The 26,898-nt window shown below is 43.9% G+C and overlaps 1 protein-coding gene across 8 annotated transcripts in view; it reads left to right on the forward strand.

Moving 5' to 3' along the window:
* The window catches only part of DCP1B (decapping mRNA 1B), a 126,005-nt gene extending 118,334 nt beyond the window's left edge, over nucleotides 1-7,671 (forward strand). For all 8 annotated transcript variants that reach the window (XM_039546186.1, XM_039546236.1, XM_039546178.1 and 5 more), the window contains 2 exons: nucleotides 3,304-3,552; nucleotides 7,439-7,671. In XM_039546186.1, coding sequence (XP_039402120.1) covers nucleotides 3,304-3,552; nucleotides 7,439-7,519 — 330 coding nt within the window. In that variant the 3' untranslated portion in view covers nucleotides 7,520-7,671. The remainder of the gene's footprint in view (nucleotides 1-3,303; nucleotides 3,553-7,438) is intronic.
* Nucleotides 7,672-26,898: the final 19,227 nt, after the last annotated feature.

Raw genomic sequence — 26,898 nt, forward strand, 5'->3', positions numbered from 1 at the left:
GAGAAATGGCTGACTGGGAAAGTAGGGTCAAAATAGACTGAGCGCTGGTCTACACTACTGCGATAAATCGATCTAACTTATGCAACTTCAGTTATTTACATAACATAACTGAAGTCAGCGTAGTTAGGTCCACTTATCGCAGTGGCTATACTGTACTGTGTCAATGGGAGAGTCTCCCGTTGACTTCCTTTGCGTTTCTCAGGGAGGTGGAGTACACAAATCGATGGGAAAGTGCTCTCCCATCGACTTAGTGTGTCTTCACCAGAACTGCTAAATGGACACTCGCTGCATCGATTGCAGCAGTGCCGATTTACTGGTAAGTGTAGACATGCCCTGAGTTTCCTATATTGACAACATTTAATTTGGCACCTAAACACCTGCTAGCTAAGAGATCATCTCAAAGGTGTTTTATCTGAAAGTACTCCATTACCAAAGATTCTTTAGGACCTTCAAGCCACAGTAATCACTCTCAATGAAAGTTGCAGAGGGTACTACAGAGATTACAATAATAGTACCAGAAGCAACATCTGACATTTGTAATGGAAGTTCAGAAGCCATTGGATAAATTTTGTCACTTGAGTAACTCTGAACTAAATAGCTAAACTGAAAAAAAGTCGTGTTGAAGGAGACTATCCTCCACATGTACAGAAGCTACTTAAATGCTAGAATTTATGAACATGTAGAATCTCATTTGTTAACAAAAATATATATTTTTAAATTCGTTACACAGAAAATTTAAGACTTCATTAACAAGAAATAGGTACATATATTTTCTATTCTTATCCTGAGACAAATATTTGAGGTGTGAGGATCACTTAGATATTGCACTAGCCAAATATTAACTTGCTCCGTCACCAGTACATGGCAGAGTTACTTACACACTTAGCCTCTGTTTTACATATACTGGTGAAAAGCAATTTCTTACCATGAAAAACAAATAATTCTTAAGCGATGCCTACTAAACTACATTGTATGTTTGTTTATGACAAGAATAAGTCCATGCTATTAAAAGCACAACATGGTACCTCTATACTTCTGTTACAGATTCTTATTCCTCGGATTGTATACAGCGAAGTGGTATCTTTGATTTTTAAGAACCTGACACTGTATCCAAATTCTGTAGACGCATTTTACTTTTATTTTAGCTAGAAATGTCCCTGTCAGCATTAGTCATTTTGTTAGACCAGAACCACTAATAAGCAACACTAGGGGCCAGCAGTGTTCCAAGCACAGACATCTGTGTACCACCTTCCCTGCTGGCTGGCAGCGGCCACACAGTGAAATAGAGAAGACCTGCCATTCATGTGCAGGGAACACTGACTTGCTTCTTTCTGTTATGATTGTGCACCATGGGGAATAGGAATTGCAGGTAAATAGTGTTCTTTTTTAAAAGCAGTCTGCAGGGCCAGTGCAACCTATTAGGCGACCTAGGCAGTCACCTAGGGTGCTAGGATTTGGGGGCAGCATTTTCTTCGGCGGTGACCGCAGCGGCCGGCTCTGCGGCCGCCCCAGTCGCCGCCAGCATTTAGGCGGAGGGAGCTGGGGCAGGGGGGCGCGGGGAGGGCCACCTGCAGCAAGTAAGGGGGGGGATGACACGCAGGGGAACTCCCCGCCCCAGCTCACCCCTGCTCCGCCTCCTCCCCTAGCAGGCTGCGGCTGCTTCACTTCTCCCGCCTCCCAGGCTTGCAGCGCCAATCAGCTTAGGCGCCGCAAGCCTGGGAGGCGGGAGAAGTGATGCAGCCGCGGCCTGCTCGGGGAGGAGGCGGAACAGGGGTGAGCTGGGGCGGGCAGCTGCTGCACGGCTCCTCGGGCCAGGGAGGGGAGCTGCCATGACGGGGGGGGATGCCTCAGGGCGGGAGGGGGTGCCTCGGGGGGGGAGGCAGGGAGCTGCCGCAGGGCTCGGGGACGGGGGAGGGCGCAAGGTTGAAGTTTCGCCTAGGGCGCGAAACATCCTTGCACCGGCCCTGGTAGTCTGGCTTTGAAAAGCAGAAAAACAATATTTACTAAACAGTGGAGTTAGTGATAGCATAATATTGCATGCTTTTTCATATCCACAAATCCTAGAAAGTTTTTCTGCTCCTGTAAATTTACCATCAGAAAGTAGCTTGAGAACTTAGTCCTTTTCTCTCTTTTTTTTTTTTGAGTGACTGCATATTATGGTGAATAGTGCCCAAATAGTTTAGATAAAATAACAGTAAATATTTGTTTTGTTGTTATCATGTTGGTCCCAGGATATTCAAGAGACAATGTGGGTAAGGTAATATCTTTTATTGGACCTACTTCTGTTGTTGAGAGATACAAACTTTCAAGCTTACATAGAGCTTTAGAAGATGCTTCTATGGGTGTTGGTTTTTTGTTTTTTTAATATGGACAATCACCCAATATTGCTCCCACTGGAAGCCTCTCAAATAATGCCAGATACTTGAGCAGTGAGGAAAGCTACAGATTAGAATTAAGGCCCATTGCTAGAGCTTTGTGGTGAACATTTAAAGAGCACTTGTCACATTATCTTATTCCTACCAGCATTGTCGGTGCTGCACATTTAATAGTTCTAAATATACCCCATAATTAAAAGGATAAACCCTGCAGGCTCACAATCTACTTTCAAATCAATATGTGCCTCCCTGCTTAGACTAAAATTAAGGGAACTCTGACAGAATCATAATAGCATCTAGGTTTCTGGTAAAGATGTTCTCTTTTTCTTTAAAGGTTTTTTTTTTTAGTCTAGTGCATTGAGCATGGGCCAGGAAGTCAAAACTAGATTCTGTTCCTGGCTCTGCCAACAACTCACTGTGGAACTTTGGGCAAGTCACCTAACCTTCTGTTCCTGTTTTTTCTATCTATAAAATGAGGATGCATTAAAAAAAAAAAAAAAGTATTTTGAGAGCTATAGATGAAATGTACTATAAAGTTCAAAATATTTATTAAAGTACACTTGCATACAAGCGAGCATATTCTCAAAACCCAAACTGGGGGACATAGAAGGACCTCAAATGTTGCAGTTTGTCATTTTCTACAGTGCTAGTATTTATAATAGTCTAACTTTTACAATAAGCTGATTTTGTATTTAAGCAGATTTGCCAGTTATATAGACTTTATTGTACTTGAGATTCAGTACTGTGGTCTTGAATTGGATGGGTGGTTGTGGGCCCCAGATGCTCTTAATCCTCAGTGTATCTCTGCATATCTGCTCTTGTGAATCTATTTCTGCCTGGAGTCCTCTTCATCTTTATCCCTCTATTCTTAGTGAATATACACATTGCTTAAATTCTTCCATTTTTTTATTAATTTGTGTATGGGCAGGTCATCTCACCTCAGCGCATTCCTGCTACTGTGACTCCTGCACTGCTGATGTCCCCCATGCTGTTCACACAGTCCACACCTGCTCCACCAAAGGCAAGTGAAAGTGGGTGCTTACCACCAGCAAATCAAGAATCTGCTTCCAGTTCAGCTAGCCTTCTCCTTCCTATGCAGAATCCAGAGCCATCTGTCGTAAACAGCAACTCATTGACCAAGATGCAGCTTCAGGAAACACTTTTACACCTGATCCAGGTAAAGAATCAGAAACATTCCCCCTTTGCTTGTATCCCTCCTTCTCATTTTGATTTAAATACCTCTGATGGATAATTGGTCCTATCCACCAGTCTGAATGATAGATGAGTAAACTAAACTGTCCACTGGCAGTTGTACTGTTTCTGGCTATATATTAAAGAAGCACTAAATCATTGGCTAAGGAGATAATAGTCCCTCTTGTTAGAGTTGGGGTTTAACTGTGTTTTGATTAATGTATGCAGTTTGGGGTGCAACAGTTCAAGAATGATAAATTTGAGAGGATTCAGGGGAGAGAATAAGGATGTTAAGGGCTTACAGGAATTGGCTTAAAGGTGAAAACTACTTACATGTATGTAGTGTAGCTAAAAGATGAGCATCTCAATGGCAGTACTTTGGAAATCCTTAAAAGATATCCGTGTTGAGGGCAGGAGAAGTTCAAGTAGGAATAAGAAATAATGGGATGAAGGTGAGCAAGTAAAAATGAAGGATAAATATCCAGAAAATATTTTAACAACAAGGTCCATTATATAGCTTGCGTGACTCAGATATAGTCTTGACAGAACACTCAGGAATATTATGTAGAAAACAATCCTGTATTCGACACAGAGTGGAGTGAGTGCTCTTTGAGGATCCTTCCTATCTTCAAATTCTATGGATACTAGAAACAGTGGTTTTAAAGGGGATGTGGTAAATGCCAAAGGTAAATGTATATAATTTATAAGGAATAAAGAGGGACTGGTCTTGGGTTCCAATTTCTAAGCCTAGGCTACTTGCCCACATAAGTGTAGATCCTCTACTTAGCAGAGAATGTGAGCTAATAACTGATGACATCAAGAAGGCTGAGGTGTTTAATGAGTATTTTGCTTCAGTCATCTCTAAAAAGGTTAGAGGACCAGATACTCAAAACCATTAATATTAACAAGGAGGAAGGAATGCAAAATAGGAAAAGAATATTTAGATAAGTTGCATGTATTCAAGCCAACAGGGCCTAATGGATCTTATCCTAGGGCATTTAAGGAACTAGCTGAAGCAATCTCAGAACCATTAGCAATTATCTTCAAGAACTCCTGGAGGACAGGTGAAGTCCAGAGGGCTGGAGACAGGCAAATATAATACTTATCTTTAAAAGGGGGAACAAAGAGGATCTGGAGAAGTATAGGATCAGTCAACCTAACTTCGATACCTGGAAAGATACTGGATCAAAACAATCAGTTTGTAAGCACCTAGAGGATAACAGAGTTATAGAATAGCCAGCATGGATTTGTCAAGAACAAACCATGCCAAACCAACCTAATTTCCTCCTTTGACAGGGTTTCTAGTCTAGTAGATGGGGGTGGGGGAGCAGCTGATAGAATACATCTTGATTTAGTAAAACTTTTGACACACTTCTACATGACATTCTCATAAGCAGTTAGGGGAAAGCAGTCTAGATGAAATTATTATAAAGTGGCTGCACTGCATTGATTGAAGGACTATATTCATGTTGTCCAGCAAGGAGGGCATATCTAATGGGATTTCACAGGTGTCAGTCCTGAGTTTGGTACTATTCAGTATTTTTCATTAATGATTTGTATAATGGAATGCAGAGTGTGCTTATAAATAAGGTTAAGGTTAAGGTTTTGTCATGGTTATTTTTAGTAAAAATCATGGGCAGGTTGTGGGCAATAAACAAAAATCCATGGAAGCCTGTGACCTGTTTGTGATTTTTACTAAAAAATAACCAGGGGGGACAACAGCCCAAGCCCCATAAAAGTCAGAAATGATTACAACAAAAATAAAGAGAAAACACAATTGGTGCCTAACTTAACAAACTACATTATATTCAAAGTTTCCTCAGCACATGCTTTCAGCTGTCTTACTGACCAAACTCTTTAGGACAGGACTCCTCCCCCAGAGTCCAGTGGCGGTTTCCTTTGTCTCTTCAGGGGCAATGAATATGATGGGCAGGGGGAAAAAGAGGGGGGTGTCTTGAGATATCTGCCCCTGCTTTTTATGTTTTCAGTCCCCCTCTTGAAAAACATTTCCAGGTGGGAGCCAGGGGACAGTCAATCTTTGTGGAAGGAAACTCCATGCTGTTCCTTTGCTAACATGTAGATTTTTACCTCTGCCCACTTTCCTGCCAAAGAATGGCCACTTAGCAGGTAATGGTCCACCAGCCTTGTTTACACCTGGCTGAGGCGTCAGCTTCCCCTTTATCTCTGAGGAACTGGTTTGGCAGCCACTCAGACTTATCTGGAAAACATACTTTTAGTCATGATTTCAGCTTATGTTTATAACTTCATATATAATGCTGCTACATGCATTTTACCATGATATTATATATCGGCAAATTATGCGTTTTCAAGTGATACTTTTCAAGGGATACTTTGTACAAAGATTATTGCAATAGTATGGAGAGCAGGGGTGGCCAACCTGACCCTGAGAAGGAGCCAGAATTTACCAATGTACATTGCCAAAGAGCCACAGTAATATGTGAGCAGCCCCCTGCTCCCAGCGCCTCCCACCCACCAGCAGACCCAGCGATCAGCGCCTCCCTCTCCCTCCCTGCACCTCCCAGTCAGCTGTTTCGTGGAGTGCAGGAGGCTCTGGGGGGGAAGGAATGTCCTAATTTTAGTTATCCTCCTATGCTCATGCATGGGTTGGTTCATTCCCTTGTAATTTGAGTTGCTCTGTTCCTCCACTCTGCCAGGCTGTCAGGTTCGGCAGCAGTAGTTCTTAAACTGTGGTGTGTAAAATCCTGGTGGTCTGCAAAATGAACCATTTTGAGAACTAGCCAGTGTGGCGTATTGAAGTGTTGGAAAGGGAGATCTCCATGGAATAATATTTTAGTGCAAAATGGTCTGCAGAATGGAAAAAGTTTTGAGAACTACTATCCTAAAAAGTCATAGAGTTCAAAGCCAAAAGGGACCACCTGATCATCTAATCTGACCGCCTGTATATCACAGGTCACCAATATCACCCAGCATCTACTAAACTAGCAACTGAAATTAGACCAAAGCCTATAGCCCATTGGAGACTAAATTATTATGTGCTACAGGAAGACAACAGGAGGGACCAAGGTGCACCAATGACTGAGACCCTTGCAGTGGCTGGGAATTGATTGATAGAGATACCCGGATGATCCCAGCAAATGACCCATATCCCATGCTGCAGAGGAATGCTCAAACCCCCAAGATAGCTGACAATCTGACTTGAGGGAAAATTCCTTCCCAACTCCACATATGAGGATCAGTTAGACTCTAAGCAGGTGATCAAGAATCAGCCAGCAATTTAAGTGTGCATGGGTGGAGTAACTAGTGCAGATTAAGACCATTAAAGCCAATGGCATTCAGTGCAGGTGCAGCAATTTGACTGCATGGAATTTAGTGTAGGAACAGGAAGAAATTCAGCCCACCTGCTCACCCAGGCACTTTGGTATTATTATTGCAGTAGTGGGTGGGGAACAGAAACTATGTAAAGGACCTCCTAGATATGTGATAATTAGGGTGAAGGGAAGAAATTGCAAGTATATGTTATCACTACAGAAGTCTTGCAGGGCGGGAAAGAGAAAAGTCTGACTTTCACCCAGCCAATGTCCTCATGAATTTACAAAATTTCCTGTTTTGCATGTCTTCAACTCTTCTAAAAGAGATAAGAGAATTCCCCCTTTTCTCATGCTGCCAATGAATGCAAAAAATGCTGTTAAACCTATTAGCCGGAAGTAAGGAAGTGTTTGAGTTTTGTGTTCTGTTTTTGTATGTTTGATGAAAACCCCCTTCTAGTGCCAATTTTGACTGGGATGGTAAGGTTGAAAATTCATTAGACCCTGAAATGGAATGAATTCAGAATCTTTTAGCTTGAGAACTATGATTTTCCAGTAACAAGTCTTATTTATTTTGTTTTTCAGAATGATGACAACTTCTTAAACATTATCTATGAAGCTTATCTCTTCAGTGTAAGAAAGGCAGCAATCAAAAAGTCTATGTAAAAGAGAATTTTAAAATTAAATTTCTATGACTTCCTGAACTCCAGGAAGAAAAAGTCTCTCATGCCAAGTGGTGTTACATTGTTTAAAAGCTTCTGCCTTTAAAAACAATAAAATGAAATAAATGGTCCTAGACTTTTTAGTTATACTTTAAATATTGCTTGTTGGCAAGTACATGCTGTACTGAGAAATGTGTGGGTGGAAACTGCTTTCCTCAGGGGGGAGGGTAACAACGCTGCTAAAGACTTTATCACAAAATATCTTAAATTAATTTTCTTACATGGGCCTGTTGCTAGATGAATTATATTTCCTTCATACAGACTCTGTTCTCAGAGTTCATTTTTCTTTTTATTTATGGCTGTCGTTATTCATGGACTAGATATTTAATGTGGTTTTTTTTCTCAGATAGATGTTATCACTTCCATTACTCAACATTATTTCACAATGAACAGTGCCCATTCCTGGCCACCATGTGGCAGTGTTGGACTGTTTTTAAGCATATGAAGCTATTGGTGAAATTTTGGAAGAGGAATGGTCTTTTGAAACAGGGGTTGTTCCATCACCTTTTGTAACAAACAAACAAACAAAAAAAAAGTTTCAAAGGAAGTGGTGACATTTTTCCTCAATTTTTTTTATGAAAATCAGTTTCTGTTTTGTCTTCAGAATATTTATAGCCAGCTATAGAAATGGAACTCTGAGGAGTTTTTAAAAATTATAGGGAGGTCCTTTTGTTTGTGACTGTTCTTGCTGTTAATGTAGATCTGATGTGGCACTAGCGTCATGTTTCTGTGCTTCTGGAAACAATCTGCATAATCATAAGCAATATGTAAACTGGTCAAGAAAACAGTTACTTGGTTTGTAAGTCCTTTTTTAGTATGTTCCAAGAGCAGATGGGTCAGTGGTTCCAATGATCCATTTATAAAGAAAATAAAATGGATTAGCCAGAGTGTGCAGTGCATTCATTTTACTACCACGTGGACTAAGTATTTAGTTCTGAAAGGTCAGTTGTCAAGTTTAAGCTCTGAATTTAATATGCTTCCAAACTTGTATAGGAATGAAGTAGATTACAGTGAGCAGTGTGCTCCACATTAACACATTTTTAAATCAATCGGACTAAACAAACAAATGTGGTGTTTTTAGTTCTTACATGCTTCAGTGGCAGATGGTATATGTAAAGCCATGGTTTGTTCATAGTCCTTATCGAAGAAAAAATCAGTCCAAATTTTTTTCTACTCTGTAATGCTACAGTTTAAAAACGGTACTTTCTTACTCACCAGAACGGTTTCCTTTGTGGTTTCAGAGCCAGATTTGTTGATTGTAATGACAAAAGTATGTTTTTACTGCTTTACTCCCAGTAGTCAAGGCAAATCAGCAAAGATCTTGTCTACATGGGCATTTGTGTTCAGTATTATGTACGGTGTGAATTTAAACTGATATAGTTGTTTGGTTATATAGTTGACTCTCACACCCCCTATGTGAACACTCTAATTCTGGTATAAGAGTGGCTTTTTTTGGTTTAATTTTTGTTTGGAAACGGGTTTAAGCTAAACTGAAAACAGCCATTCTTATACCAGAATTAGTATGTCCACATAGGGGTTATACTTGTGTAACTATGTAGAACCGGTAAAACTTACCTGTGTAGGCAAACCCTAAGAGAACAAGGTGGATTCTTTTTCTTTTTGGTAATCAACAAAATGCTTTAGTAAATTTCAGTCACTTATACCTTTACAAACCCACTGAAGGCAACAGGTTGCACAGGTATCATGGAGGGCATACCTTGAAGAGAAGAGGCCCGATTCTGATCTCACATCCATTATACAGAGGGGTGATTCTATTGACTTCATTGAAGTCCATCTTGATTCACAATGGTGTAAGTAAAATTGGAATCAAGACCAGTGGGTTTGCATGAGTGTAATCAAGGGCCTGATGTAATTTGAGGATGATAGACATGTATAGCTAAAGACCTAATTTGGCCTGTAGAAGCTTTATTACTAATGATGTGCTCAAAGGAATTATCTTAGTTTGACTGTGATACATCCCAAATAGAGTTTTTTGTGAGCCTGTCACGGGGAAGCAGTCTTACTTATAAAATAAGCAGATTTGATAAAGGCATAATTGAGATCAAATGATGCCATTTTTGCATTTGCTTTTCAGAGTAGAACAGCATTTCAAGAAATTCTGAATTTAAAAAAAATTACTTTAAACCTTGACCTTTTCACCAGCCTCTTGGTATGCATCAAAATAGTGGTATTGGCTCTCTTTCAAATTGATAATATACTTGACCTAAAAAAAACCAAAAAACTTTGAAACAGACATTGTCTGGTAGGAGCAGACAATGTGGTATCACAGAAGCAAACTGTGAAGTGTCTTTTTCCATTCTTCTGGTCACATATGCACAATGTAACATTTCAGAGTAGTTCTTCATCCACCCATGGCTCACTGCGTGAGGGAGAGAATGCCCAGGATTTCTCAGGAGGCAAATATTCATCTCCTGTGGGAGAGCTACGATGAGAAGAGGTGAGATGGGCCTATTCTCTTGGCTGACTTGTGTGCTTAACAAGAGGAGCAGTGGGGGAAAAGATAGAATGAGGCTTAGAAAGAAATCCCAGATTCTTGGCTGGAGGAAAAGAAGGATGGTGCGATCCACCACAAGAGTGAAGTCAAGCTTGCATGGTAGCTGAATATAGAGAGATTTGGGTTGCGGGGAGTGACTGGAATATTATCTGGTAGATGTGGTTAAGGGGGGAAGGAAGGAGCATGAGAGAATGAGCAAACGGAAGTATCTTTGTGTCAGAATAAGGCCCCTATAGTCAGAGCCATCCACAACTATAGAAAAGCTGGAACTTCTCCAGACATTTCTTACCCAACAGCTGAGATCTTTAATGCTATGTTTTGTTTAATAACGTGTTTGTTTTTAAAGCTTAAAACCAAATACCTAGTTGTTTTCCTTTACACAGCCCATGTCTGCATGTGTGTCAGAACCCTTTCTGTTAGGTTTTGTAGGTCACCTCAAAGCTAAAGTGATTTAGAACAGTTGGGGTCTCTGAAGTGCTTTGGTATTAAGGCACTCTTAACAGCTTAAGGGCTCCTGAGTTTTAAGGCCTCCTGAGGTAAGAAGGCCACCTCAGTTAAGGCAGCGTTGCTGAAGTGATAGCAGTGCTTTTCTCTACCCTGCTTTTTATCTCTTCTAAAAAAGAAAGAGGCACACATGCAAGTCAGGAAATGTGAAAGGATCAAGTGAACATGTTGTAGAAATGTCTGTGTTGCACATCTGTCATGTATTTTATTCCTCTTTAACCACGATTCTCTTTAATATGCTATTGTGAGGTTCAGTAGGCTCCGTTAACACTTCTGTAGAGAACGTAACTTTCTGGGATTTTCTTTTTTCATATGCTGTACTTCTCAGTCTTACTATTGCATTTGTGTTAATTTTCAATTTAATTTTACTTTTTGACTGCCTACAAAACTCCTTATACATAAAACTCACTGCGAAGATGGTAAATAGCAGAAACCCAGTGAAGTGCTGGAACATGATCTCTGATTAATCCTGTCTCTGTCAGTGTTATAATTATCATGGAAATATATTATACTCAGTGAAGGCATCCAAACCTGTCCCCAGGCTCCTCTCATAGAAAATTCAAATCTTTAATCTGATTTTATGCATTAATTTCCTATTGCTTTTCCTTTTCCTTTCTTTTTTTATTGATGCAAAGGGAATAATTACAATGCTACATTAAAATAAGACTTTCGAGGAGAGTAATGTAGCTAAGTAGGGGCGTACTAGGTCTAAAGTAAAAGTCTGTTTAAATTGTGATGAGCTCTATTTCAGTTGCAAGTGCAATGAGTTTCCTGGCTTCATCTTTGTCCCTCTGGGCTTTAAACCCACAACACAGATTGGGAAATTCAGCAGTCTTTGCTGAGGAAAAGCCTAAAACTAGATTAAATAGAGGTTTTGCAGTACAGCATTTTAGGATCTAAGATAAAACACAGTAAAAGGACATCTCTTCCCAGGTGGGTTCTTGAGTTGTGTAAGTACAAAAAAGTAGGATTCTGCTTTCTTGGAATGAATATTGAACTGAACCATAAATACTCTGACAAACTATCATAAATTCTACTAATCCTGGTAGGTAGAGTAAGAACTTTTAAGATGAATGTCCTTTAAGACTTCTGCTCCTTTTCCAAACTGCTACCACTGATATTCCTAACGAACTTGTTCTGATCTCTGGACGCATTTCTAGGTTCAACTGGGAAAAAGGAGAAAAGAAGGGAATCAAATATTAGCTTCATGTTAACAAACCAGGGGACACTGCTTCCCTACTGAAATTAGTCCTCTAGAGATACCATACAGATTGAAGTACAAATCTAATCTTGAGTCTTTTAACATATGCATCAACCACTTTAGCTATCTGAAAGTGCATAAAGACATTTGCTGTTAAGACTTTCCTGACAACACATACTGAACCCCTAGCTTGTTCCAGAAGACCACGGTTAGATAGTTTAGGTTTTTTTTCTAACTCAGATATCTACACTTTCAAAACATACAACCATAAAAGGTCAGATTTTTATTTTTAAAATGTTGACATTCCTATCACTCTGGAATAGATTAGGCAGATACAGAAATCCATGTCTAAGTATAAAAATAAATCAGGTATGCAGGGAGATCTAAGAAATGGATTCTCATTGTCTATATAACTCAGAATAGCACTGAATAGACAAGGTGCAGCATGTAAAAGAAAGAGAAGCAAAATTTCAGGTTGCTGTACAAGATAATTTCTGGAGAAATATCCCCAAGATACATAACTGCCACCTCCTTCTAATCATTTTGGAGAGGCTTCCAATAGGAAATAATTGAGTTAATTCAAAATATTGCATGTAGAGAATGCAAAACTAAGAAAGCTGTTTATTCAGTATATTTGTATTCATAACACCAATATAGTAGGGCTCAGAGAAAACACTGCTGGTAAAGTGTGACTAAAGAGAACACAAGATATGGAACAGATCACTGCTCAGTGAGCTACTTGGAAAATACAAGAAAAAAAGATGTGGATCATGACAAAGTGCTAAAACTACTGTTGTGTACCGAGAAAGATGTTAATCTCCCATTTAGACGCTGAATAAATAAATAAGGACTTTTTCTGTACCAAATTCTCATGTACTGTGTATAAAAATGACATGCCAACTTGTGGACTGCAGAGTGTATCAAATGGCTGCGTGTGTGATTGCGTTACTACATCAAGCACTTGAGGTCTACTCATGAAGAGCACTACATATAAGTTAAGTATTATTCCACAGACACAACCTGCAGACCTATGTATATATTTTACCTCTGTACTTTCCTGTAAATGTCGCTGTAAAAGAAATAAAAGAAAGAGATGAGAGGAACAATTAAGTTCTTGGTAGCCTGCCTAGCCCAGGACCACTCAGGCTGGAAACAAGGTCTTCTATGCATTTGTACAGCTGGCTGGCAGCCTGACTCTTCAACTGTCTTCCTCTGTCTGCTTAAGATGATAGCTCCAACCCCCTCAGGCAGGGGTAGAGAACTTGCTAGCTATCACATCACTCCACAAACAGTCGTTTCCCTTGTCTACTTCCCCATTCCGGTTCCTTAGTGGGAGAGAGATGAGAATCCAGTTTCCTGAGACTGTACACAAGCATCATCCACTGGGATTCTGCTACCGTTAGGCACTGTTCTGTACCATGGTCATCAAGTAGGCTCTTGTTTGTTTCCATAAATACTATCTTAAAAGAAAAACAAAAGTTTAAAGTTTTGAAAAGTAGGGTATTATGTGGCTGTAGAGAACAATAACAGGACTCCACATTGATCTGTCACACAGGTTCTGTTAGCAGCAGCCTGAAATTTGTATTAGAGCAGGGGTTCTCTGACTTTTGTACTCACACAGCAAGCCTCTGAGTGCAACCCCTCTTATACATTAAAAACACTTTTTAATATATTTAACACCATTATAAATGCTGGAGGCAAAGGGGCTTTGGTGTGGAGGCTGACAGCTTGTGACCCCCATGTAATAACCTTGCGATACCCTGAGGGCTCCCGACCCCCAGTTGAGAACCCCTGTATTAGAGACTTAATCATGTTGGTGTTCCAGTGCCTACTGATCTGTGGACATTTTCTGTACCCTACACTATTAATTGTCCACTGAGAGTGATTTGTCTGTGTGTGTTTGTTTTTGTTGGGTTTTTTTAAAGTTCCCCTGAAGGAAAAGAGCAGGCACAAGTTTAGATGATTTTAGCTAAACTCAAAAAAATCCAGGTATGTTTTCATTTGGAAGTGGCTTGAGTAATACAACCCAGGCACCGAGCAATCTATACAAATAATATCTGTACATGAAGCAGACTGTGGTCTTAAGAATCCAGTGGAGCTCAGAGTGAGTAGCTGAAAGTAAACTGGTTGGGAGCTCTGTGAAAGGGATGGTAAGCAGGGTGATCATATGAGTGAGTGTAAATCAAGGAACAGAGCTAAGCCTTGCATGAAATCCAGCTCTTTGCAGACTGTGAAATACCAGAGTGCCTGAGGAAGAGAAAATAGGGAGTGCAAAGCCTGATGGGTTATTAAAAGTGAGTGAAAACAGTAGACAAGAAACTTCATCCATGGGGAATTTGCCAAAAGAGACTGAAACAAGGGGAAAGAATAACGTAGGAAAGGGCAGACACCAGAATAGAGGAGGATATTTTAGCTTTGAAGGTGGCAGGGAACAGAGGTGAATTATTAACAGGGATCCAGGAACTATTAGAAACCAGGAGAGCCACCAGTTGTATAATGGTAGCTCAAGTTGTGAAAGGTGAACATAAATTTGTAATACACAAAGGCATTTTATTTAGAGGACTACCTCATGGCTGACCTTCCATCACTAAGTCTGGGATGACTTCTTCTGCCACAGGTACAAGCTTGTTACCATTTCAGGGGAGAAGGTTGATGGACTCACAGGCTACCTGAAGAGAAGACAAGACAATAGGAAAGCAGTGAGACAGCAGAAACACCAGGACAAGAAAAATTGCTCAAGGAGATCAAAAAGGAAGGAACTCTCAAGTTTTAAGCAGAGATAACTCAACAGAGTCTGAGCATGGATAATGAACTGAAAGTGGCATGAGAGTGGGCCAAAAGGGAGTATGCGAGATGGGTCAGTACAAAGACCCCAGAGAGAAGGAAACAAGGGGCCTGGTGACAGATTTCATACTGCAAGTAATTGACCGAATGTTCCTGTGTGGGGAGAAATTTAGAAGGTGTGGCCTCTCAGGAATAGGAACCTACAACATGTTCATAGATTCACCTAGTCGCAGAGACTAGGTGAGATTATTAAAGCAGGCAGATAGAACCCTTTCAGCACACTGCACATTGGAACCATCCAGAAGGCCAAAGCAAGAGATTGAGACAATTGAGAATGACCACTGAGACATGAGCTGGGAGCGAAAGGAGAGCGAGCTGTGCAGGTGATACTGTACTTATGCTCCGAGAGTCATTGGAGATTGTTCTTGCTATACCAAGAACAGGCGGCCAGGAAGATATTCTCCTCAGCTCCACCATAATTAATGTGATATTGGATATATGAAGAGCTTGCATGGGAAAGATAAAAAGTGTAAGGCACAGGACGGAGAGCCAGGGCAAAGGTTTGGTCAATGTTTATTTAGTCTGAACTGATCTGCTCATTCTTATTTGATGTACAATAATGTATCTGATTGCCTACTCCATTGAGTTTCTTTGGATTATAACCTCCTAACTTGCTCTAACTGCAACAGTGTGGAAAACAGCAGGGACTGTGTGCTTCTTATATATACTTTGTATTTCTTCAGCACCATTTAGCCACAGATCTTAAAAACGCCATACTTACAAACAAGCTTCATGACACGGCTAAGAAGGAAGGAAATATTATTATCCCCATTTTAAAGACAGAAGAATTGACACACAGCGAGGTTAAGTGACTTGATCAAGATTATACAGGAAGGCTGTGGCAGAGGTGGAAACAGAACCCAGCTCTCCTGCCTCCTAGCCATTGGGCCAGTATTTCTCAACTCTTTCCCACCTAGATCCTAAAAACCTTCCATGACTTTTAGCCATAACTTATCCACTTCCCACAACCCTCCATAGCCTCCCAGAGCAGCACTTCTCACAGATCTAAGTGCTGTGTGGGCAGGAAGAGTGGGAGGTGCTTACACTGAGGCTTTGTCAACACTAATAGTCGACCTAAGTTACCTAGAATAGTGTATGTGAATAACATAGCTGGAGTTGATGTAGCTTAGGTTGACTTTCTGTGGGTGTCATCGCTGTGCTGCATTGATGGGAGATGCTCTCCCCTTGACTTACCTTACTCTTCTCGTTTCGGTGGAGTACCTGAGTCGATGGGAGAGCGCTCTGTGGTTGATTTAGCGGGTCTTCAGTAGACCCGCTAAATTGACCCCTCGTGCATCGATCGTAGCAGCATCACTCCCAGGCAAGTATAGACATACCCTGAGATTGGGAGGGAATGGAGCAAACACATGAGCATAGAGGCAGCAGAAGAACAGGGAGGGAGCAAACTGCTTCCTTCCTTTCCTATCCAAGCTCCCACACTGGGTCTTTGCAAATAAAGAATTTCTGATCTTGTTTTTTCTCTTTAGTCAGTGGGTGTGACCTAGCAGGAGCCCCCTCGCAATCCCCCTCCTGGTTATGACCCATTGGCTGAGAAGTCTTGCACTTGAGAAAACTGTATCCCTTGTGCTGCAGAGAGAGAGGAAGAACAGGAGAATCAATAAAGCCAGCAGGGCATACTTAACAAGGACAATATTTTCATATGCAATTCCTGTATCAGTCAGAAAAATTACCTTCACTGTGAAATGTACCATCTCCAGCTGTATAACAGAGCAAGCTAGAGAAGCCAAATCAATGCAATTTGCCCATTATCTTCCCCCCATCCTATTAGCATCTGCTCTTTCTTCTTCGAGTGCTAGCTCAGGTCGATTCCATACTAGTTGTGCACATGCACAGTTGCTGGAGATTTTTCCCTTAGTGGTATCCGTAAGACTGGCCCTAGCACCCCTTGGAGTCCCATGCACACAGGGGCGGCTCCAGGCACCAGTGCAGCAAGCGCGTGCCTGGGGCGGCAAGCCACAGGGGGTGACCTGCCAGTCGCTGTGAGGGTGGCAGGCAGGTGGCTTTCGGCAGCGCGCCTGCAGGAGGTCCACCGGTCCCGCAGCTTTGGCAGCAATTTGGTGGCAGGGACGCCGATGTCGCGGCACCGGCAGACCTCCCGCAGGCATGCCACCCAATCCGCATCCCCAGTGGACCGCCCGCAGGCGCGCTGTCAAAAGCCGCCTGCCTGCCGTGCTTGGAGCAGCAAAAAACATAGAGCCACCCCTGCATACACATACGCCCGCGTAAGGGGCACTACCAGATCCGCACCCCCTGTTTCTTCTTACTGCCCTGGATGGTTGCTTGGAATGACCTTCTTGCTCTCACAAGGCTTTCCTAACAATGGTTTGGACTCTGACCTATTGTTAAGGCTGCGAGTTTGTCACAGAGGTCACTGAAAGTCACGGATTCTGTGACTTTCTGGGACCTACGTGACTTCTGCAGCGGCCGGTGTGGCTGGCCCGGGGGTCACCCGAGAAACTTGGCAGGCCCTGGGCCAACGGCACCAGCTGCTGCTGGTGTAGTCTTGGGCCACCGCCCTCCCCACCACACACACACACACACACACACACAGCAGCAGCAGCAGCAGCAGGAGATTGAGTGTGGGAGAGGGCTCAGAGCTGGGGGTTGGGGCGCAGGAAGGTGTGAAGGTTCCCAGCCAGTGGGAGTTGTGGAGCCAGCGCTTGGGGTCAGGGCAGTGCGTGGAGCCATTTGCTGAGGGAGGGACATGTAGCCACTTCCAGGAAGCTGCAAGGAGCCAGGTAGGGAGCCTAACAGGTCCCGCCAACCCCCCACCTCCAGCACCAGTGGGAGTCCAGGGCTGCTCCCCACCCGCCAAGCACCCACAGCACTCATGGGCCACCCCTCCACGAGCACCCCTGGGCCCCCCCAAGATTAATCAGGGGTATATAGTACAAGTCATGGACAGGTCACAGGCTTTGAATTTTTGTTTACTGCCCATGACCTGTCCATGACTTTTACTAAAAATACCCGTGACTAAACTGTAGCCTCACCTATAGTTTTTGTAGTCAGCAAATTTAGTTACAAGTTAGTCTTAGTGTACATAGTATAGATAGTTGTCTCAGGCATAGAGGGATGTCATCCCAGGGTCTGGGCATGCCCTGGTCTCTGATCTTCAAGCCGTGCTCCTCCTGCAACAAGCCTATGCCTCTGAACGGCCCGCATTTGGCCTGTCTAAAGTGCCTCGGGGAAGCTCACATTAAGGAGAAGTGTACGATCTTTAGGGGCTTCACACCAAGGACTCAGAAAGATTGAGACATTCACTTGAAAGCTCTGCTAATGCAGGCAGCCCTCAGACCATCTTCTGAGCCATCCTGCTCCGAATCGGCACTGAGTACTTCGGCCTCCACTGGCACTGTGCTCTTCCTTACACCGTTCTCCATTCCTGGTGCCAAGGAAGAAGCACAAGAAACAGTGTGCCTGAGTCGTACCTGAGATGTCAAGGCATACAAATCTACCCATTCCTTGACAATTGGCTGATCAAAAGCCGCTTGAGAGCTCAGGTTCAGCACAGCATTGGCATAGTATGGGCCACCAGTTGGGCACTGAGCCTGTTAATAAACAAACAGAAATCAACACTAGTCCCTGTGCGGAGAATAGAGTTTATAGGGGCAGTGTTCTATTCCACTCAGGCTAAGGCCTACTTGCCAGAGGCCCGGTTCTGAACTATGTCAGATCTAATCGCCCACATCACAGCTCGCCACTTACAACCACCCAGATGTGCCTCAAGCCGCTAGGTCCCGTGGCAGCGTATACTTACATGATGCAGTACACATGGCTGCGCCTCAGATCCCTGCAGATGTGGCTGGCGTCAGTCTACGTCCCGGGCAGACACCATTTGGAATCGGTTCTCACGATTCCATCAAATGTCTTAGCATCTCTGATTTGGTGGATAGACCCATTTTTGGTGATGAAAGGGGTGCCTTTTGCTGCCCTCTGCCCCGTACCCATCAGTAACCTTGGTTTTGGATGCTTCAGACCTGGGATGGAGAGCCCACCTTGCAGACTCAGAAGCCAGGGTCTCTGGTCCCAGGAAGAACTCTCCCTGCACATAAATATCGGGGAACTCAAGGCAATATGTTTGGCCAGCCAGAAGGGTCTACAAAATCAAAGCCCTGACTTCAGAACCCCTTTATATGGTGTTCTTCAAAGACAAGGTCCAGCTGCGCCCCCACCCGGCCTTTCTACCAAAGATGGTGTCGCAGTTCCATAACAACCAGGACATTTTTCTGCCTGTCTTCTTTCCAAAACCTCACAGCACCGATGAGAAATGTTGGCTACATACCTTAGACATTAGACGGGCCCTGGCCTTTTATATCGAAAGGACTAAGCTCTTCCACAGGTCTACACAACATTTTGTAGCTGTGGCAGACAGGATGAAAGGGCTACCAGTGTCATCTCAAAAAATCTCCTCCTGGATAACTACCTGCATCCAAGCTTGCTATGAGCAGGCGAAAGTTCAACCTCTGGCCATCATGACCGCTCATTCCACAAGAGCCCAGGCTTCTTCAGTACCATTCCTCATGCAGATACCAATCCAGGACATCTGCAGGGCCACAACATGGTTGTTTATTCATACATTCATGTCCCACTATATGTCATCACCCAGCAGGCCCGTGATGATGCCAGTATTGGTACAGCAATCAGCATGTCTGTGAACTCTGAGCCCACCTCCAGGGATACTGCTTGTGAGTCACCTAACATGGAATTGTCATGAGCAAGCACTCGAAGAAGTAAAAACAGTTACTAACCTTTCGTAACTGTTGTTCTTCGAGATGTGTGGTTCATGTCCATTCCATGACCCGTCCTCCTACCCCTCTGTTAGAGTTATTGGCAAGAAGGAACTGAGAGGGTGCAGAGTCGGTGGCGCTCCTTATACTGACGCATGTGCACAGGGCTCCAGAGGGCACTAGGGTTGGCCCTGCGGATACCACTAAGGGAAAAAGCTCTGCAACTGTGCACGTGGCACATGGAAACCTGGCATGGAATGGACATGAGCAACACATCTTAAGAGCAACAGTTACAGACAGTTAGTAACCATTTTCTCCTCCAATTTCTCAGGGACCCTAATATGATTCCTGCTGCTGATAGAGCTGCTGTTGCACTTAGGCCTTATAAATAGGGCCCTACCAAATTCACAATCCATTTTGGTCAATTTCATGGTCACAGGATTTTTAAAATAATGAATTTCACTGTTTCAGATATTTAAACCTGAAATTTCACGGTATTATAACCCTGGGGGTCCTGGCCCAAAACGGGGTTGTGGAGGAGGGAGGTCGCAAGGGTATTGTAGGGAGGTCGTGGTATTGCCACTCTTACTTCTGCGCTGCTGCTGGCGGCAGTGCTGCCTTCAGAGCTGGACTCCCAGCCAGTAGCCATGGAGCTTCCTGCAGCCGAGGTTGGTTCCCAGAGATGGGTCTGACCCAGCCTCAGGAGTGGCCCGTGCAAAGGAAGAGAAAGGTCTGTCCTACCCCACCCCATCCAGGACTAGCAGCTGGAGCCGTGCACACAGTAGCCTTGCCTCTCCTCGGCTTTGCCTCTCCTTGGCTTCAGACCCAGTGCTTGGTAGTTAAAGGGGCCTTGGGCTGGCTGTGTGTGTGGATGAAGATGACCACAGCATCCCCTGGACCATGGGTCCCTGGCAGTACCCACTTGCCTACCTGTAAGGCCAGCCCTGCCCCCGCATCCCATACCAGGTCACCCTCACTTCTGCACTGCTGCTGGCAGCGACACTGCCTTCAGAGCTGGGCTTCCAGCCAGCAGCCACTGTTCTCCAGCTGCCCAACTCTATGAAATCTGGTCTCCCCTACAATACCCAGATTTCACAGAGGAGATCAGATTTCACAGTCCGTGACCAGTGTTCCCTCTAATTTTTCCCGTGCATGTGTGGAATGAACTTTGTTATGTGCTGGGGATGAGGGGTTTGGGGTGCAGGCTACTGGCCTGGGGCTATGACAGGGAGAGGGGACTCCCCCCAGCTCTCCCTCCCCACAGCAGCAACTAGGCTGGGGGTGAGAGGCGCCTCTCCCTGCCACGGCAGCTCTGGGGCTGGGGCTGCAGGATAGGGACCTCTTCCCCATCTGTGGCAGGGCTGGGCTGGGTTGGGTTGGGGCTGGGGGAGGGGCACCTCTCCCCAGCGCGGCAAGTCAGGAACTGGGAGAGAAGCATCTCTCCCCACCGCAGCCCTGAGTGTCTGTACGGCACTTAATAGGCTGCTGCGCAGTCATGCAGCTTAGAGGGAACTTAGTCCGTGACATGTTTTTCATGGCTGTGAATATGGTAGGGCCCTATGTTTTTTTTCCTGCCAGGTGACTGCAGCATCTCTGTGGGAGTTTTGGAGGCTTTGTGATGGGTCTGTCCATAGATGAGTGATTGCTTCAGGCATTTCAGACAAGAGCAAATGAAAATTTGTATGGAAAAGGGAAGAATCTGTATATAGAAACATAAGTTTGCCAAGTGGGTCAGACTAATGGTCTATCAAGTCCAGTATCCCTTCTCTGTCAGTTACCGATAATTGCAGTTTCAGAGAAACCCCATGGCCCAGAATAATAGTGATTTTAGCCAATGGATGGCTGCATATGGATGCTAACGTGTCTTCCTGATCCCCTGAGATGATAACTTTATGCTCTGAAACCTGAGAATGAATTATACTAAGTTTGTGTATGTTATAAAATTATCCAGGCCTTTTAAAAATCCAGCTGCCACATGTGATGCAATGGCTTCCTGCAGCAGTGAATTCTACATGTTGACTATGTTTATATACCATATTTTATTGTTGTGATAATCTCATATAGAAGGAAAGTGAGGAGTGGAAAGTAGTTGTGATCCTATAACCTGGACTAGCTACACTTGCCACCTGGCCATTGGTTGCATTTTAAGTGTCTTCATTGATGTGCTAAGCTTTTCTCAATGCATGAGAATCACAATTCATAGATTCCAAGGCCAGCAGGGACCATTGCGATTGTCTAGACTGACCTCCAGTACAGCACAGGCCATAGAACTTGGCCAAAATAAATCCTAGAGCAGATCTTTTAGAAAAACGTCCAGTCTTGATTGAAAAACTGTCACTGATGGAAAATCCACCAAGACCCCTGGTAAATTGTTCCAATTTTTTACCCTCACTGTTAAAAATGTACACCTTATTTCTGGTATGAATTTGTTTCGCTTTAACCTGCAGCCATTGGATCATGTGCATATACAATATGTGACACAGTTATGCATTATCTGTGCCAGTAGAGGCTGCCACACACTTCCTTAACAGTGAGGGATAGCAATTTAAAATGTTAATTTAGGCTGCGGGGGGGGGGGGGGAGAATGTTGAGGGTTCTCTGTATAACCTGCATATTGCCAGCATTCCCCAGGCAGCAGCTCACTGCTGAATTTCTTCACTCACTCTCCATCCATCATAATCTCTTAGATGTGTTCATCGTTTCTTGCAAAGTAAGACATTGAAAATGGACAGACAGCACAGTTTAATAGCTGTTGTAACCATTCAGAGCAGTAGTATTCCATCAAATTTTTTTGTGTGTAATCTAAACAGCACACATATTTTGCTGTTGCCTAGTCTGATTGCTGGACTCCTATGCAGACATAAAGTAGCTTAGTAGCTGTCAGAATGTAATACTGTACATTAAAATACAGGTAATGCTTTTCTTTCTAGTGGATTTACAGACCTAGAGAGCAGAATGGATCCTATCTTAAGTTGTAGCTAGAAGAGAGAATCATTCCATACTGGAAATGCCAATTAACTGCAACATCACTGGAGTGAGAGTTACACTAAGGTCATAGCTACAGCAAACAACTATTGCTAATGAGATTCCAGTGCCAGGCTGCCTGCTTTGTGCACGTCAGCTTTCATATGAATTCCCCTGAGGCCACAACTATTTGGCTTCTCTAAAAAACTTCAGGAGCCTCTGGCTGGGAAAGATGTTAACTTCAATCTTGACGCAGTGCTTACCAGAAGGCAGGCAGTTGGAATGTGTGTTTTTAACCAGAGCAAATGATTTTGGACAGAGGGCATGACTGGGAATAACATTTTTATTTAATTATTTTGAGCTCAAGTCAAACTGAATGGAATGCATTTCCTCGATTTCTTTGAAGGGGGCTGTAGGCTGCTCCATCCCTGATCAAGTTGAGTGGTTTTCTGAGCTGTCACTCTCTTTTTTATTCACTGTCATACACACTACACAAATGTTGACAACAGCAGAAGAGAACACAATATAAGTGAGGTTGCTATAAATTGATTTTTAAGACATGTACACTGTGATATAGTCTAGTAATATGAGAGTTGATTTGCGCTCACTCTTCCCTGTTGGCTAGAATAATTCTTGTCGGTCTATAAGGTGGAACAGGGATTGTCTCCTACATGTATACATACAATGTCTAGAACAATGTCTCAGTTGGGCCCAAGTCCTGGTACCCTCCCCACCTTGCAGGGTCCTGGAACCCAGGCTCCACCCCAAGCCTGGAAGTCTACACAACAATGAAACAGCCCCATAGGCCGAGCCCCACAAGCCTTAGTCACCTGGCCCAGGCCAGCCACCAATGTCTAGTTGCTGTGTAGACATACCCTAGACGCTACAAAGATAATACGAGCTGCTTGCAAGAAATATGCTGGTTTGATCTCTAACCTCCTTGGACTCTTTTTGTGAAGGAAATCCAAGTAGGTGCTTAATGATTCTTCAGTACAGAACATGATTTCTATCTTAATCATCTTAGGGCAGAGTTACAGCACTAAAACAGGGCAGGCAATGTGTTATATCCTTGGGGGCAGCCGGTTTAGGAAGAAATCACTTGAGGCCAGAGAGCAGACAGCTAACAAAACTACCATTTTATTTACAGACACAGAGCTCACCCAACCGGCCGAAGCTGGCTGGGCTATCCCCTAATAATCTAACTCAGTTGCCATAGGAACAAAAACCATGACAACCAAAGACACAACATATTCCTCCCACCCCAATAAGAACATCCCCTAAATAAAACACACACTAGACTAGAGAAGGAGGGTAGACTGCCTCCATTCCCGGCTAAACCCTGGGGATTATTTTGCCCCATAACCATGGGTTTGCCCTAGCTAAAGATCCAGCCGATGAGGAGGCCTTCTGTCTCTAGGTGGATTACGGCGAACTTCTGGTGTTGTTGCACCCGAAAGTACCATGGGCTCAGGGTCCGCAGCACGAACAGGTGAGGAGGTGGTATCAGCTCATGCTGGGCAAAGGGGTATCTCAGCCGCCGGCAGTAATGGAGGAGAACAGTCAGGAACAGGTGATTCGGTGTCTCACCAGAAGAGGTGAAGTCAGACCACTCAACTGCAGATGTGTCCTGAGGACTGGCATGACCTGGCAACAGCTGATCTACATGTCACCACCAGGTAAGATTCTCTGCAGTCCGGACTGTGTAGGAAACAGGTCCTGTTTGAGTGATGATTGTGGCAGGGACCCATTTAGCTCTGGAAGTATAATTCCGAGCCAAAACTGGCTGTCCCAGGCTAAAGATTCAGTCTTTTGCTCTGGGTGCCTGTCTGATGACTTGATATTGCTGCTGATGTTGCACAATTTGTCGGGGTTCAGAAGGTTTCAGCAGATCAAAGCAAGTGCACAGCTGTCGTCCCATCATTAGAAAGGCCGGGGATGCCTGGGTCGTAGCATGAGGTGTGTTTCTGTAGGAAAGTAAGAAGGTATCCAGACGCTTTTGAATGGAGTGTTGTCCCCTTGCTGATTTCAAAGCGTGTTTCATTGTCTGCACAAATCTTTCAGCTAATCCGTTGGTGGATGGATGATATGGTGCTGACGTGATGTGGTGTATCCCATTTGCCTTCATAAACTTTTGAAACTCCTGAGAGACGAATTGCGGTCCTTTGTCGCTCACAAGTTGTTCTGGCAGACCAAAACGACTAGAGTCCTCGTAGTTTTTGGATAGTATTCTCTGCAGTAGTGGACTGCATTATAGAGACTTCTGGCCATTTAGAATGGGCATCTACTGCCACCAAGAACGTGCTTCCTTCAAGGGTGCCAGCGAAGTCAATGTGAATACATTGCCACGGGTTTTCAGGCCAGTCCCATGGGTGTAGGGGTGCCCACTGGGGTGCATTCCTCACACCCTGACATGTCATACAAGCTTTTGCCTTCTCTTCAATAGCACTGTCCAATCCAGGCCACCAAAAATAGCTTCGTGCAATTTCCTTCATGCACTATTCCACAGTGACCAGAATGTAGCTGTTCTAACATCTGTGATCTCAGTGGTGGTGGAATAATGACACGTCCCCCACAACAAACAACCAGATTGGACCGATAACTCTGTCCTCCTGGACATGTAGGTAACAAGGTCGGGTGAGACCAAAGAGGTTTGTCGAGATTTTCCATGCATCACCAGGTCCATAACTTGGGACAATACTGGGTCAACGCGAGTTGCCTTCTTTATCTGAGTAGCAGTGATGGGTGTATTCTCTACCTGTTCAAAGTAGAAGATTTCCTTTTGGGCACTATCTTGATGTTTGACCGGCAAAGGCAACCTTGAGAGGCCATCTGCATTGCCATGCAGAGTGGATTTCCGATATTTGATTTCATATGTGTGTGCTGAAAGTAACAATGCCCAACTTTGCATGCAACTAGCAGCTAATGGGGGAATGCTTGTGTAGGGTCCAAAAATTGATGTCAGAGGTCGATGGTCTGTGAGAAGAATAAACTTTCGCCCAAACAGGTACTGATGAAACTTCCGAATTCCAAAAACAATTCCTAATGCCTCACGTTCGATTTGGGCATAGTTAGTTTCTGCTTTGCTTAGAGTGTGTGAAGCAAAAGCAATAGGTCTCTCCTCTCCCGAAGGCATAATGTGTGACACGGCTGCTCCCACTCCATAAGGGGAGGCATCGCAGGCCAATTGTAGGGGTAAGGATGGATCAAAGTGCGTTAGAACTTCAGAATTTAGCAATGCATCCTTAGCTTTGTTAAATGCAACATCACAGGCTTCAGTCCACTTCCAGGCCTTGTTCTGCCCAAGGAGCTCATGAAGTGGTTTTAGCAGTGTGGCTAACTGTGAGATGAACTTTCCATAATAGTTCAGTAGTTCTAGAAACGAGCGCAGCTGGCTTACATTTCAAGGTGGGGGAGCCTCCACAATAGCTTTAACTTTTGCAGGGGCCTTATGAAGACCTGCAGAATCAATGATGTGTCCCAAATATTCAACAGAGGGCTTGAAGAATTCACACTTGTCTTTGAGAACTCGTAGGCCATACTCTTCCAGTCTTTGTAGGGTAGCCTCTAAATTCTTTAAGTGATCCTCTTCATTTCTTCCAGTGACCAGGATATCATCCAGATAGCACTGAATTCCTGACAAGCCACACAAGATCTGGTCCATAGCCCTCTGGAACAGGGCGGGAGCAGACGTTATTCCGAAGGGTAGGCGACAGTATCGATAAAGCCCCTTATGAGTCACAATAATCAACAGCTCTTGGGACTTTTCATCGACGTGCATCTGTAAATATGCTTGACCCAGATCAATCTTACTGAACTTTTGTCCCCCAAGCCAGGCCTGCGAAGAGGTCATCGATGCGGGGAAGCGGGTGTTGCTCTGCACACAACACTGGGTTGACAGTGACTTTAAAATCACCACAAATCCGGAGACAGCCATCTTTCTTCACTATTGGAACGATAGGAGTGGCCCATGAGCTATGGGTAACTGGTATTAGGACTCCATTGGTGCTCCAGGTCTGCTTCAACTTTTGTCCTGATGGCATATGGCACAGTTCGGGCTTTCAGATATTTTGGTGGACTGTCAGGTTTAATGTTCAATGTCACAGTGATTCCCTTCATACTTCCCAAATCATCTCCAAAAACAGCAGCATGTTTCCTTAGTATAGGGGTTAGACTGGTTTCTTCTTTAGTCATCCGGTGCACTTCTGCCCAGTTCAGGTGAATCTTCCCAAGCCAAGACCTACCCATTAAGGCTGGTAGTTATCTCTCACCACAAACAGTGGCAATTTAGTAGCCTGCCCATTGAGCTCCACCTTAACATCAATAGTGCCCAACATGGGCACAGCTTCTCCCGTATACGTCTTCAGAACAGTTTTTGTTGCCTTAAGCGGAAGATGCTGTAGCTTTTCTTTATACACAGTCTCGGAGACCAGCGAGATGGCTGCACCGGTGTCCAGTTCCATGCGTATAGGTTTGCCATCCAACAACGGGGTTACCCAGTATTCATGTGAGCCCACTGCCAAAGACAAAACATGCAGTGGCACTTCCTC

The sequence above is a fragment of the Mauremys reevesii genome, linkage group 1, assembly GCF_016161935.1.
Source record: "Mauremys reevesii isolate NIE-2019 linkage group 1, ASM1616193v1, whole genome shotgun sequence".
NCBI lineage: Eukaryota > Metazoa > Chordata > Testudines > Geoemydidae > Mauremys > Mauremys reevesii.